A 12,011-nucleotide genomic window follows, 5' to 3' on the forward strand; every position below is an offset into this window, starting at 1 on the left:
GCAGGAACTCAAAAGTCAACAGTTTTTCTGCAAACCCCTCTCTAAATCACAGGCATCACCGTCATGGAGACACGACTGAATTGTATTTTCTGAACTACTGACTATTTCAGACTTGCACACACAAATCTGTGCCTCGGCATTAAAAAAAAAAAAGGATTAACCAAACCTGTCCATGGGGAAAACAAATCTGACACAGCGGTTACTATTAATTAGCATTTCTATTTGTTCAATACTACATCCAGTTTCCAAAGGAAGTGTGACAGGCTGAACTAATAAAATGCTACTTCTCAAAGCTGCTAACACCCTATTTCCTGGGCAAACAAGCTGCCCTTCAGTGACACACCATGCACTAGTGTTCTGGAGAGTATCAAGGTTAACTACTTCCATCTATGCATCCTGCACCTATGCACAGCCTTTTTTAAAACACAATCAACATTTAAAAGACATTTTGAAAGGCATTTTTATTACTTTTTTTCTGTCGAATGAACCTAAGGAAGCAGCAGCAGAAGGAGACTGCCTGACAGATGGTCTTAAGTAAGCGGGTGACCCCTGAAGCTCTGCGAGTCAATTATTAATGGGGATTTCTCCTCTTACCGCCCCATCCCATGCAGAGAGGAGCAGCAGCAGACCCTCATTCAGAATGATCCATCCCTGCTAAGTGACTCTGGAAGCAGTAAATCAGCGGCGGTGAGCAGATGGTGCGAGCGGCTCGGCAGCGGGAGCGGCAGCGCAGCGGAGAGGAGCGAAGCGAGCCCGCGGAGACGGCGCGTCCGAGGCGCCCAGCACAGCACTCACTAACCCGAGCTCTCGCTGAGATATACCGTGGGAGCCGCGGATCGCCTGTGCTCTGCAGCCCCACTGCTTTGTTTATCGGAAAATATTCAAAATGGAAACCTGACTCCACTTCTAAAAATAGCCGAATTTACTCCAATTCAACTTGAAGTCCCGCTGCTGAAGTGTGTGACAACGGTGAGCAAATACCTCGTCTTATCTCCAAAAGGCAGCATGTCAAGCCAAAGGGGGGCGAAAAGCCCCGGCGAGCTCTTCAGGTCCTCAGCATCGGGCTCTTCACAAGGACCGACACTCAGCAGAGGCGAGAGCGGAGCGGCCACCCCCGAGCAGCGGCAGCGCCCGGCGGGCCCGCGCCGCCCTCTGCCGGCAGCGATGCCCGGGGTCGTATCCCTGCTCCCCCCGGCAGCGATGCCCTCCCGCCCGGGGCCGTATCCCTGCTCCCCCTGGCAGAGATGCCCTCCCGCCCGGGGCCGTATCCCTGCTCCCCCCGGCAGCGATGCCCTGCCTGCCTGCTGCCCTGCACCCCCGCTCCCCTCCCGCAGTCCCGGGGGGCAGCACGGCGTCCCCGAGGCGCTCCCCCCTCCTCGGGCGGAGCTCCGCTCTCCAATGCGCCGCGCACGGCCCGTCAGCTCCCTCGGCACTTAACCCGTGGCCCTCGTCCCTCCGGGGTCCGCCCAGATGTCAGAAGAGGTGCCGAGCCCACAGCGTGACAGAGCTCTTGAAGAGCAGCGCTTGTTTTGAGATGACTGAGTACTGACATAACCCGCCCTCCACATCAGATGCTGTCTTGAGGCTTCTACCTACTTCGCAGGGCTGCGAAATCCATACTTCCTTGCTACTCACTAGAAGTTGGCTATGGCTGTTTTAAACCCAGGGGAACACAAAATAAATAACTAGAAGTCCAAGACAGGGAGGCTGAGACCGCCTCAGTGACCAGCTCGCGGAGCCGGGCGGCGCTTCCCGCACGGAGCGGCCGCGGGCCGGGGGCTGCAGGCGAGAGCCCGCGGGGAAGCGTCGCATGTGCCCTTCGGTGGCAGCCGACCGGGGCTGCTGCGAGCTGCTTTCAGTTTTTTCTCTTTCGAGGGTGGGGGCGGCGGGAGTGGAGTTGGGGGAGTCGCTTCTTTTTATTTCTTTGGAGACAACAAGGGGAAATGGAAAAGAGCGAGGTTGCGCTGGAAAGAAAGGAACTGCCTCTATCCGCCTCCGCTCCGGTCTTACCTTGTAGCTTTCCTAACAAAGTAAGAGCGGGTAAAGTCGCCGTGATCGTCCAGCCACGCTTCCACCGCTTCCTGCTCCGGCGTGGGGGGAGCGCAGCGCTCCATGCTCCCGCCGCCGCTCTGCTGCCTCCTGCCGCGGCTGCCGGCGCCGCTTCCCCCTGTCCCGGCCCTCCTCCCGCTGCCCGGGGCTCCCACCCCTGCCCGCGCCCCACTCCCAGGTGTACGGGCGGCAGGAAACCCGGTGCGCGGCACCTCAGCGCATCTCCGGCCCGGCCGCCGCACCCGCAGCGGGCAGAGCCGGCTCCACCTCCGCTGCGGCCCCGCCCGCCTCCAAAAAGTGGTTAATCGAGTGTCAGTTCGGAGTGTCTCGGTGGTGGGTGTCAATATGAGAGATCTTTGATAGACCTCACTCTGGATATGAGTGCTAACGCCCTGGGCTTTCAGTTCTTCATGCCTACAGTGCAGCTGTTAGATCCCTTTCAAACATTTAATAAGCACAGCCCAGCTCTGATGCTCAACTCACAGCTCCTACTTTCCCTAAAATTAGACAACTAGGGCTGAAATTTTGGTTAACTCTGAGCATCACTTACATGTATTCTATTTCCATTCAAAGGTGTGCACGTGCACTAATTTATAATAATTTATACTCTGCGTTCACAATAGAACCTTTCACAAAGTAGGATGCACATCTATGGCTTCCTGGGCCACCACATGCAATGTCTTTGAAGGTAAGATAAGAAATATAAAATGTTTTCTGCTGCTCTTAACCCCCTTTCAGGCATATACAGACTTGACTTTGCAGGCTGGAAAGGGTTATCAACAGGAACTTCACAGCACTCACTTGGGCACATGTGCCTTTTGCCTGTAAGAGTTTGCGTGAAATATGTGGCACACGGAAAGGGATGTTTTACATGAACGTGTCTCTGTTCTGAAGAGAATCTCAGGACAAATAATGTGCACGGTGACCAGGGAGCAAATGTGAAGGTGAAGCATAAGCCAGTTACATGCTGCATGAGTCAAGCTGCTACTCCAGGCAAAGACAAATCTTTCATCAGGGAACTACAGAATTACCAAGCAAGCTGCATAAACAGACAATATAGCAATAAATGAAGCAGATGTTTAGTGTCAAAACCTGGAAAGAGTAGAATATTGGAAAGAAATAAACATGTTTTGTAACTCAGATTTCTACATTAACTTTTTCATTTCAGGAAAAGGATTTTGAGGCCATAAAAGCCCCTAAGCTAGGTAAAGCTTTTGTAAAATAACACTGTGTTAGAATGCTAAAGTATAGTAGCAATGTAAAACATACAATTATATAATGTAGATTTTATAAATATCTGAAGTGCTGTTCCCTGCATGGTGTCATATGGAATATTGATCACAGTACTGCTCATCCCATCCCAAAAAGCAATTGCAGAATCATCAGAGGTGATCTAGACAGAAAAAAACAAGGGAGACCAAACACATGGCAATATATTTTCTGTAGAGAGACAGAAGGAGTTTGTTTACAAAAGGACAAATACCAATATATAATTTAATTACTGGTATTTAAAAACTAAGATAGGATTTTCTCTCTGTCTCATAGGAGAATAACAAGGTAATGGTCAATGAAATTATGTCAGCTGCAATACATAGCCTCTCATTTCATGTAATTAGGAATAGCACTAATAGAAATAAGCATTTATACTGGAGTAACATCCCATAAAGGAACAGTCAGGAACAGAGGTTTTGCTGAGCACTGTAAACATACAATATTGAATACCAGGCCAGCAGAGACAGATACCTGGATGCTGGGCAATTATTTGCCTACAGATAAGAATCAGTAAAGCCAATGCAAATGATTATCTTCCTGTGAATTCAATGGCAAAGCAGCAGTTCAAAGGATTTCTACCCAAGCAAAGAACAGCGTAGTCTTTCCCAAAAGAAATAAAAGTGGAACAGCTGGGGGGAAAAGGGATACTTTCTCCATATCCGATGAATTTCCATGAATAATAATGAACATGCTGTTTTCAATTTGAAGGTGACAGGAGGGGATGAAGGCCAAGCATAACAAAGAATGAATGGAAAAAGTGGAAAAAGTCTTCTGTAATTTTGGCTTCCAAAGTGCTCTGAAAAAGCTCCGTGTATCTCAGCTCTCGCCCAGCCTTACAGTTTGTTTCCAGAACTCAGAGGACAGAATGGGTGTAGAGCAGCTATAAACCTGAAAAGGGGTTGACATACAAATAAAAACGTCCAGTTCAAGTTTAGAAGCTGCTTGAGAGCTCCGTGTCGAAGCCAGGAGGCTTTTGCATCAGTAGGCTGGTTGATGGAAAAGCTTTTCAGCTGAAATCTTCCTTTTAATTTTTCACAAATATTGTCATGTAAGGAGATAAAAAAGTGGGTTTCTTTTTGATGTGCCCCAAGGCACATAAATTAGGAATACTGCTGACTCATGATAATTAGTAAGAACAAATATGAAAATATGTAACCAGAGAAGAAGTATTTATGTGATATTTTGTGCTCAAAGAACTCTATATTTATTTAAACTTATTTGAAAGTAATATAATTCTGTATCATTTCCCTTTAAAAGAGAAGAAAATAAGGTTTCAGATGTCACCATAGTTAATTTGTCTGACTTACTCGTTAGCTGAATTGGAGCAGCATTTAGCTTTGCTAAGAAGTGGGAATTGGCTGTCTTTCTACCATCCCTTAAATCTGGAAAACAGTTGGTCCACTTTGGCTCTTAAATCAAGTTAAGGGCCTGTACTGTATTACCAGCAAGGGCAGAACATGATAAGGCAGGGGAAAGTATTCCTTTTCTTTATAAACCAGCACTTTTACACACACACACAAACACACAATGAAGAATCTCAACACTAGTAAAGCAAGTTTCCATTTCCCTTCCATTGCATAAAGAGAGTGAAACAACAACTAAAATCCAGTTCATTGAAAATCTAATTGCTATTTAGTGATGAAAATACTAACTGATGAGAATGTCTTATCAGTTTATTCTTTCAGCCCTCTCCAAATAATTGCTGGAAATGCTTCCCAAATAAACATAGCTATGCAGAGCTACTCACTCCTTGCATAACCTGCTGTCCCCGCTGGGATAACAGTGCATATGTCCTACAGGAAACCATGAAAAATAGTGGCTTCCTCCTGTTTTGATGTGAATGTGATTGAGCACTTGCGTCAATCAAAGTGCTGTGCGAAATTATTGTTAACCTCAGGAAAGCAGCAGCTTCTCAGAGCTGGTTGTGAGACACGGACGTTGGTCTGGGAAATACTGTCTAACTTTGTCTCCTGGAAAAAGTAGTTTAGGATTTAACATGTTAACATTTAATACACCAACCAACCAGTATGCTCAAATTTTAACCTTTTCCTTTTTCAAATTTTAACCTTTCCTTTTCTATTGGAAGTCTCAGGAAAAGCTGGAAAACTATTTGCAAGTCTCTCTCAGCCTTCTTTTCTTTGAGCTAAGTAGTGCTGCATCTTTCAGTTCTTCCTTCAATGTCACGTTTTCCAGCCCTCTGATAATTTTTTTCCCCCTTTTGCTGTTTCCTAGATTGTCTCTACCATTCTTGCAGTGTCTCACTATGGCAGGATCAAGTAACCCAGCTGAACACATATCAGTACTAAATGAAGTGGAAGGGATATTTTGGGTACCTTGCAGGCTCTGTTCCTGCTAGTACAGTCACCCTTGGATATGCCTACTTGGCAACAGCCTGATATTGTTGAATTGTGGTCACCATCTACACTCTCTGTTCCTTTAAATACTTGCCATGTACTCAGGTGTTGCCTGAGCTCCTCTTTACCTCTGCCTAACTGTATTTTCCTGAAATGCATACTTTTATGAGGAGCTCATGTTTTTTTCTGATAGAAGGCCACTCACTCAGCAGTTCAGCATTAATGCAAGGTTTTACAAAGACTATTGTTTTTATATAGGGATTCAAATCCATCATGCCCCTGAGACTGTTGCTCACAGTTTTCCTTGCTAATGGACATTTCTGCTGGGTTTTTTTTGTATCTGTCTACCTTCAGTAGCATGTATGGGATCTAGTACAGATTTTCTCCAATGGATTAGAAAGCCATCCTCTCTCTCATTTCTCTACTCACACACCACAATTCTCTGCTAAACTTCTCACACATTAACCTAAACACTGAGTTTCTGGAGGCTCCCTATCATCACAAATTATGTGTAGTGTTTCTCTCATAAAACCCTTGGTTTTCTGGAGATTTTTTTGGCACATTTTCCCAATAATGATCTTTCTGAAGCCACAGAGGTGTAGTAGCACCAACAACTCCTATGTCATGGTTTAGTCCATCTGGGGCAATAAGTATAACTTTTGCCTACACTCTGCTCTGAGAATGTGTGTCTGCTTGGGTCTACTGCTTCTCTTTCCATCTTTTCACAGTAACTGCTTTTCACAAAGTCATTTTCTATGCTGGAAAGGAGATTGATTTTCTTTGTTCTTTTAATAAAGAAGTTAGATTTCTCTGTGTTAAAATATAGGTCAGACCTCACTAAGTGATCTTAGCAGGTCTTTGTTAAGGCCCTGCCCTTCCTCTTATTTATATCCCTATAATTTTTTGTCATCTGCAGCCTTTTCCAGCAATAACTTTATATTTTTCTTCAGATCATTCAGTATAGTTTGAGTGCATTTAGTATTGTCCAGACCGATATCATACATTGCTGAGGTTTTTATCAAAAAACTCTGTTAAGTTGTAAGCCAGAACTCTACAGAAATCTTACAGGGTTTTATCAAACTAAATCATAGTCTCATGGGAAAACAGGAAGGGTTTTTTTTCCCTGACAAAACTAATTTTCTGTGTTGACTGGCGTTAATTGTACTATCATCCTTTAATTGTACACTGATTTCTTCCTGTACCAGCCTTTCCATCAGTTTCCCTGACGTTGATGTCAGGCAAAATGATCTGCAATTTCCTTATTAAATAATAGAACAATGGTTGCTTCTCCTCTGTCTTCAAAATCTTATGTGGAATTTCAAGACATGTTTTTCTTAGTTTGTTTCTTTATCATTTTGTCTTATTGAGGCTTAGGGTTAATACTTGTCAAACAGGTATCATTTTACTTCCTGATATTTTGGAATCTTACTAGTAAACATGTGAATTTCTGCTTCAGTAGATCCCATGAAGAATATTTTAGTGGCACAGAACTGGTTAACCTTCCTAGCACTGTTTGTTACTCTCATTATGAAATATTCAGAGTAATAAAGGATTTGATCTTGACCAGACCCCCAAATAATTAAACTGTTGAACATTTCCTATTGATCTCTGTGGAAGACATTTTTGAAAGACAAGGGGCTCCTTTGGCTCAGCTTGTGCTGTTAACTCTTTTTGACCCATTAGGAGGAACCATTCTTCAGTAACTGTGACCTGAGAACAAGCATCACTGGCATTCCATGTGCAGCTCTGGTTCTGGAAGAATAATTATGAATGAAAATCAACGCTGTGCTTTACAGAGACCACAACTGGAGTCAGGACATCTTTATACTGGAAGCTGTACCACACAGACATCTCTTGCTTGGGTGGGTATGTCATCAAATATTCACATTTTTTTTAATTTATGAAAGTGGGGTGGCACAAGTGGAGGTCTGCACACAGCCCAATAAGGAGCTTACAAGTCAACACAGAATATATTACAGAAGTATTACACAGTGAGCTTAAAACTTGGTTTGGGGGCATTTCAGGAATGTATAGGCATATTCTGGTAACAAAGTGAAGCGTTAATCTGTGATTGTGAGAGATCAGCTAAAAAACTGAACAGTAAATAAAGTGACTAGGGAGGTTACTTATGTATCACATGGATATTATAACCTAAAGGTATGAACACAAAATCTTCACTGTCCTGAACAAGCCAGGGAAACAATTAGTCTGTAGCCAAGGCTGACTGCAGCACTGCGAAATGAATATGACGGGCTTGCTTGGCATTTTAATTGTACTCAAGGACAAAATGCATGAGAACAGGCAGACTGAAAAGGGGTTGTTCTACCCAAGTGTGTGTCCTGCCTCTGGATCCCATTTGGGTTTTTTGGAGGGATATGGCATATTCTGGATCCTGCGATTTTGTCTCTCAGTTTTCATACCTCTCCCTCCAGACATCTGTGGTGTGGATGTTTGCTCAGCCAAGGGAGGGATGAGGGAGCTACCACTGCTGACCCAGACCAGCAGATACAGCCTCACGGAGAGGTGTTCCCCATGGTGGCTGCTCATGCTGCCTCATCTGACTTTTTTAAAGCTTTGGCTGCTGTGAGCACCTGGAGCTTTCAAAGCCTTTTGATACTTCTAAATAGTTTCTGTCTGATAAATAAAAGAAGAAAACTATTAGAGCATATCAGTGAAATAGGTCTTTAGACTCTCCCATCAAAGAGCTTGGGGTCAGCATCATCCTACCTTCCTGAATAAATGAAACTGAATTTCTTGGAAAATTGGTGAGTATTCCAAGAGCTACAGGGTCCAAATTACCTTGGCTGGATATCTTTTCACACTTGGTGCCCCATTTCTGAAATTGCTTCTTACATTTCCTCACTGGCAGGTTGCAGCCCGTTGGGTCCCTGAGGCAGGGGCTGTCCATGGCCACGTGTCCCTGCAACATTCAGCATAGCTGGGACTTCATGTGCTGCTGTGAAACCAATGCAGAGGCCAAAGTAAACCCATTTCTGTTGGAAGCCAAATAGAATTTGCTTTGCTTACAAGCTTTTCTATTAATCAGTGTCCCCCCACTAGCTCAGTGAGGACAGCAGTAGTTGTCACTGGTCCAGCAAAATGGAAAGTTTATGCAGTTTGACTTAGGCTATAGGAAAGGTTTCTGTCATAGCTAAAGTTACATCAAATGAGTCACTTGGGTTTAATATAATGTTTAGACTTCTAAATCACAGCAATATTAAGGAGACTCTTGATGAGCCGAAGATATTTGCCAAAATAACTTTGACAGAAGACTTGGGGTTTTGTGAGGAAAACTCCACTACTGATTAAATTCGTATTGACAGGATGGGATTCTGTATTTGCAGGAAAACAGCTGCTTCAGGCCCCCTAAATCACATCTGTTCCTCTGTTCTAACTTTAAGGTCCTGAGAACCCAGGGTAAATCAGGAAACATTTGCCTCTGTAGGTTCTTTCAATATAAAGGAAATCAAACATGTTATTGATAATTGGCCAGAATGGTTCTTTTGATAAGTTTATGTCTTCTATCAGCCTGCTGTTTGTCTTTCAGATGTGGATGGATTTATCCTTTCAGCATTTCTGTCTTAGGCAAAATATTTCTCTCAGTTTATAGAAGATGAATCACAGCTTTTCATTTTAGGTGCTTAGTGGCTGACTCTTAATTTCTTGTAAGAATCAAAGTGTGACCTTGTTTTACTACCTAGAAGTAGTTTGGGGAGGTAAGACAATACAGAGTTGTATGGAAGGAAAATGCAAAAGGGAAAAAAAGCCAAAACCCACAAAAAAAACCCCAAACCAACACTCTTCTTGAAGGCTTTGAATTTTTAGTGAGGTTGAAAGATGTTAATTTTACATGGACTAATATTTAGTGTAACTGATGCCATGGAGTTTATTACAACCAGGTAAAACAGTTTGGGCATTACTGAAATCTTGTATGTCTATTGCTGGCTATAATATGAATTCTTTACAGTGGAAAATGTATAACAAAATAGTTTAGAAACAAAAGGAGACCTATAGAAACACCCTTAGAAATAAAAGGAACAGGAATTGGAATTGTATAGTGTTGATAGTTACTAATAAGGAAAGAAAATAAATATAAGTTGTTCTTAAAGTAGTCAGTAAAACTGAAAGTGAATGCTGCAAGTTCTCCCAAGTGCTTTCCAGACATAAAAACTGTGTAGATTTTACCACAGACAAAGCCCAGCTAAGCATGATGTTAAACATGCCCAGTACTATTGTTTCCATTTGCTAACATTCCTTATTTGCTTCAGGGGTCCCTGCAGGTTCTGGCTGGTTTTCATTCCAAGTGGCTCAAAGCATTAGGACAGATTGGTCACTTCACATCTCAGTGGGAAAGTTTTGGATTGAAACAGCCTCCCTCATTCAAAAACAGAACTGCTTTCTTATTTCTTTTTCTTTTTCCCTTTTTTTTTTATTTCCCCTAGGATTCTTGCTGCTTCTGAGTAGAATAGGAGCTCATAGCTCATGAATAGTCATATAAAATAATTTCTGAAGCCCTTACTGCAAGTTCATTTAAAAAAAAAGACTGGAATCTTTCAGGTCTTTTGTTTATATGTGTCTTTGAGTATCTGTCAGTTCCTTTAACTCCAGAACCTTCAAATTTACCAGCAGAAACATAAAACTCAGTGGAAACATAAAGATAACAAAATAGTGTGAGCATCTCAAGAAAATGAGAGTCCTGTTGAAAAGAGACACAGTGCCCATGCCCCCATCAAGAGTCAGGGTGTCAGTGCCCACCTCAGAGGGGACAGTCCCCAGGCAGCAGAGAGCTCTACATCCTGCTGGGGCTGGAGCCTCCCCTGGAGCTCTCTGAGGTCCCAGGTAGGTGTCAGACACCGAGGAGTCTCCTGTGTGGGTTCCTCACTGCCTGCAGTGTTAGTGCAATTCACTTAAAAACCTGTCAACCATGAAATACAGAAAGAAAAAATCACAGTTGGATTTATTATTATGGTCCCAGAGCAAACAGTTCTCCTGCTTCAGGCTGGACTCTGCCTGCTCTCTGCTTCCTTTCCTCTGCTAAGGTTGAACTTAAACACGACTCACCCACTGCTTCAAAGAACAGTGTGGACACAACCTAACTTTCGCTTGCCCTCCTAAGTTTAGTTTCTTTTTCCAAGGGATCAGAGAAAGGTCACTGCATGTTGACTATCACCTTATAAATACCCTTCAGATTCCAGATGGAGAGGACAATTCTTTTCTGTCATCTCTAGTGTTCTCCCCACATCACACCATATCCTATTTCATTCCTGCTCTTATCATCATCAGCACTTGAAAATACTTTATTCTCTAGTGCAACAGCTCAATATCCTCTGCTGTCCAAATCTCCCACAGAAAGCTCTTCTTTCACAGCACTTAGAAACACCAGTCAATCGGGACAGACACTCATCCTTTTCTGACCACTCTCACTGGTTGGTTCTGCTTTGTTGGTCCCCTTTTGTTCTCTCTTTGTCCTGCTTAGCAAAGGTCGTTGGGACATAGACCAGGCCTTTGTGTTTTGTACAGGGTGTTTCTGTTCTCTGGAAGAAGGTCTTGACCTTTAAAAGGCAACTCTAAGCCTATCAAAATGTGGTTTATTTAATCAAGAATCTAATTCAGAGATAGTAAACCTCTGTTACAGGCCGAAAATTGTGCTGTTCATGCCAACCCAGCTTTGCCCACACAAATGTTCACAGAGCTCAGATAAAGAGAGCTGTAATCAGAGAAGAGAAGGCCTTCAAAATGATGAGAAAAGCTTTCTTGATATTTACTTTCTTCCTTGTTGACAAAAAGGGTAATTTGAATTCAACTCGACCTGTTTTTCTTCCAAAAATGAGAGAAATACAACGGATATTGTGTTCCTCAGTGGAGCAGATTAGTCAGTGAGCTGAGCTCGACACAATGAAATGGAGCAATTTGAAGAGAGCCATTAAAGGTAAAAACATGTGAGTAATCAACAACAATGTTCCATCCAGTACAGGACATTACAAGAAGGCTGGTTGTGCTGCAGGCCTCGTTGAGTTTCACTGGCCACAAAGTGGAACAGAAACGTTCTCCATAAACCCCTGGGTGTGAATGCAGAAGGTGGCTGTGTAATCTGAGCCATGTGACCCGGCAAAGGAGCAGGCTGTCAGCTCACTGCCTAGAGAAAGGATTAAAAAAATCAGTGCTGGGAGGAGCACTCACTCTTTTATTAATGTTTATCAGATTAAAATGAACTAACTGAAGCAATATGAGCAGTGCACAGAAGCAGGGGAGTGAGAGGGCAGAAATGCCTTTGAAGTGTGCCATGGAGAGCCTCTCATCCATCTGCCTTCCAGTTCATCCTGGCAAACAGCTGGC

At 43.4% G+C, this 12,011-nt stretch overlaps 1 protein-coding gene across 5 annotated transcripts in view; it reads right to left on the bottom strand.

Annotated features, from left to right (window-relative positions):
• PDE5A (phosphodiesterase 5A) overlaps positions 1 to 12,011 on the bottom strand; it is a 70,382-nt gene that overhangs the window by 49,273 nt on the left and 9,098 nt on the right. For 2 of the 5 annotated variants that reach the window (XM_071555493.1, XM_071555492.1), the window contains exon 1: positions 2,011 to 2,305. The exons of 1 other annotated variant lie outside the window; for it this stretch is intronic. In XM_071555493.1, coding sequence (XP_071411594.1) covers positions 2,011 to 2,114 — 104 coding nt within the window. In that variant the 5' untranslated portion in view covers positions 2,115 to 2,305. 2 more of the 5 variants (XM_071555495.1, XM_071555494.1) reach the window with 2 other exon arrangements.

Source organism: Pithys albifrons, chromosome 5, assembly GCF_047495875.1.
Source record: "Pithys albifrons albifrons isolate INPA30051 chromosome 5, PitAlb_v1, whole genome shotgun sequence".
In the NCBI taxonomy this organism is placed as follows: Eukaryota; Metazoa; Chordata; class Aves; order Passeriformes; family Thamnophilidae; genus Pithys; species Pithys albifrons.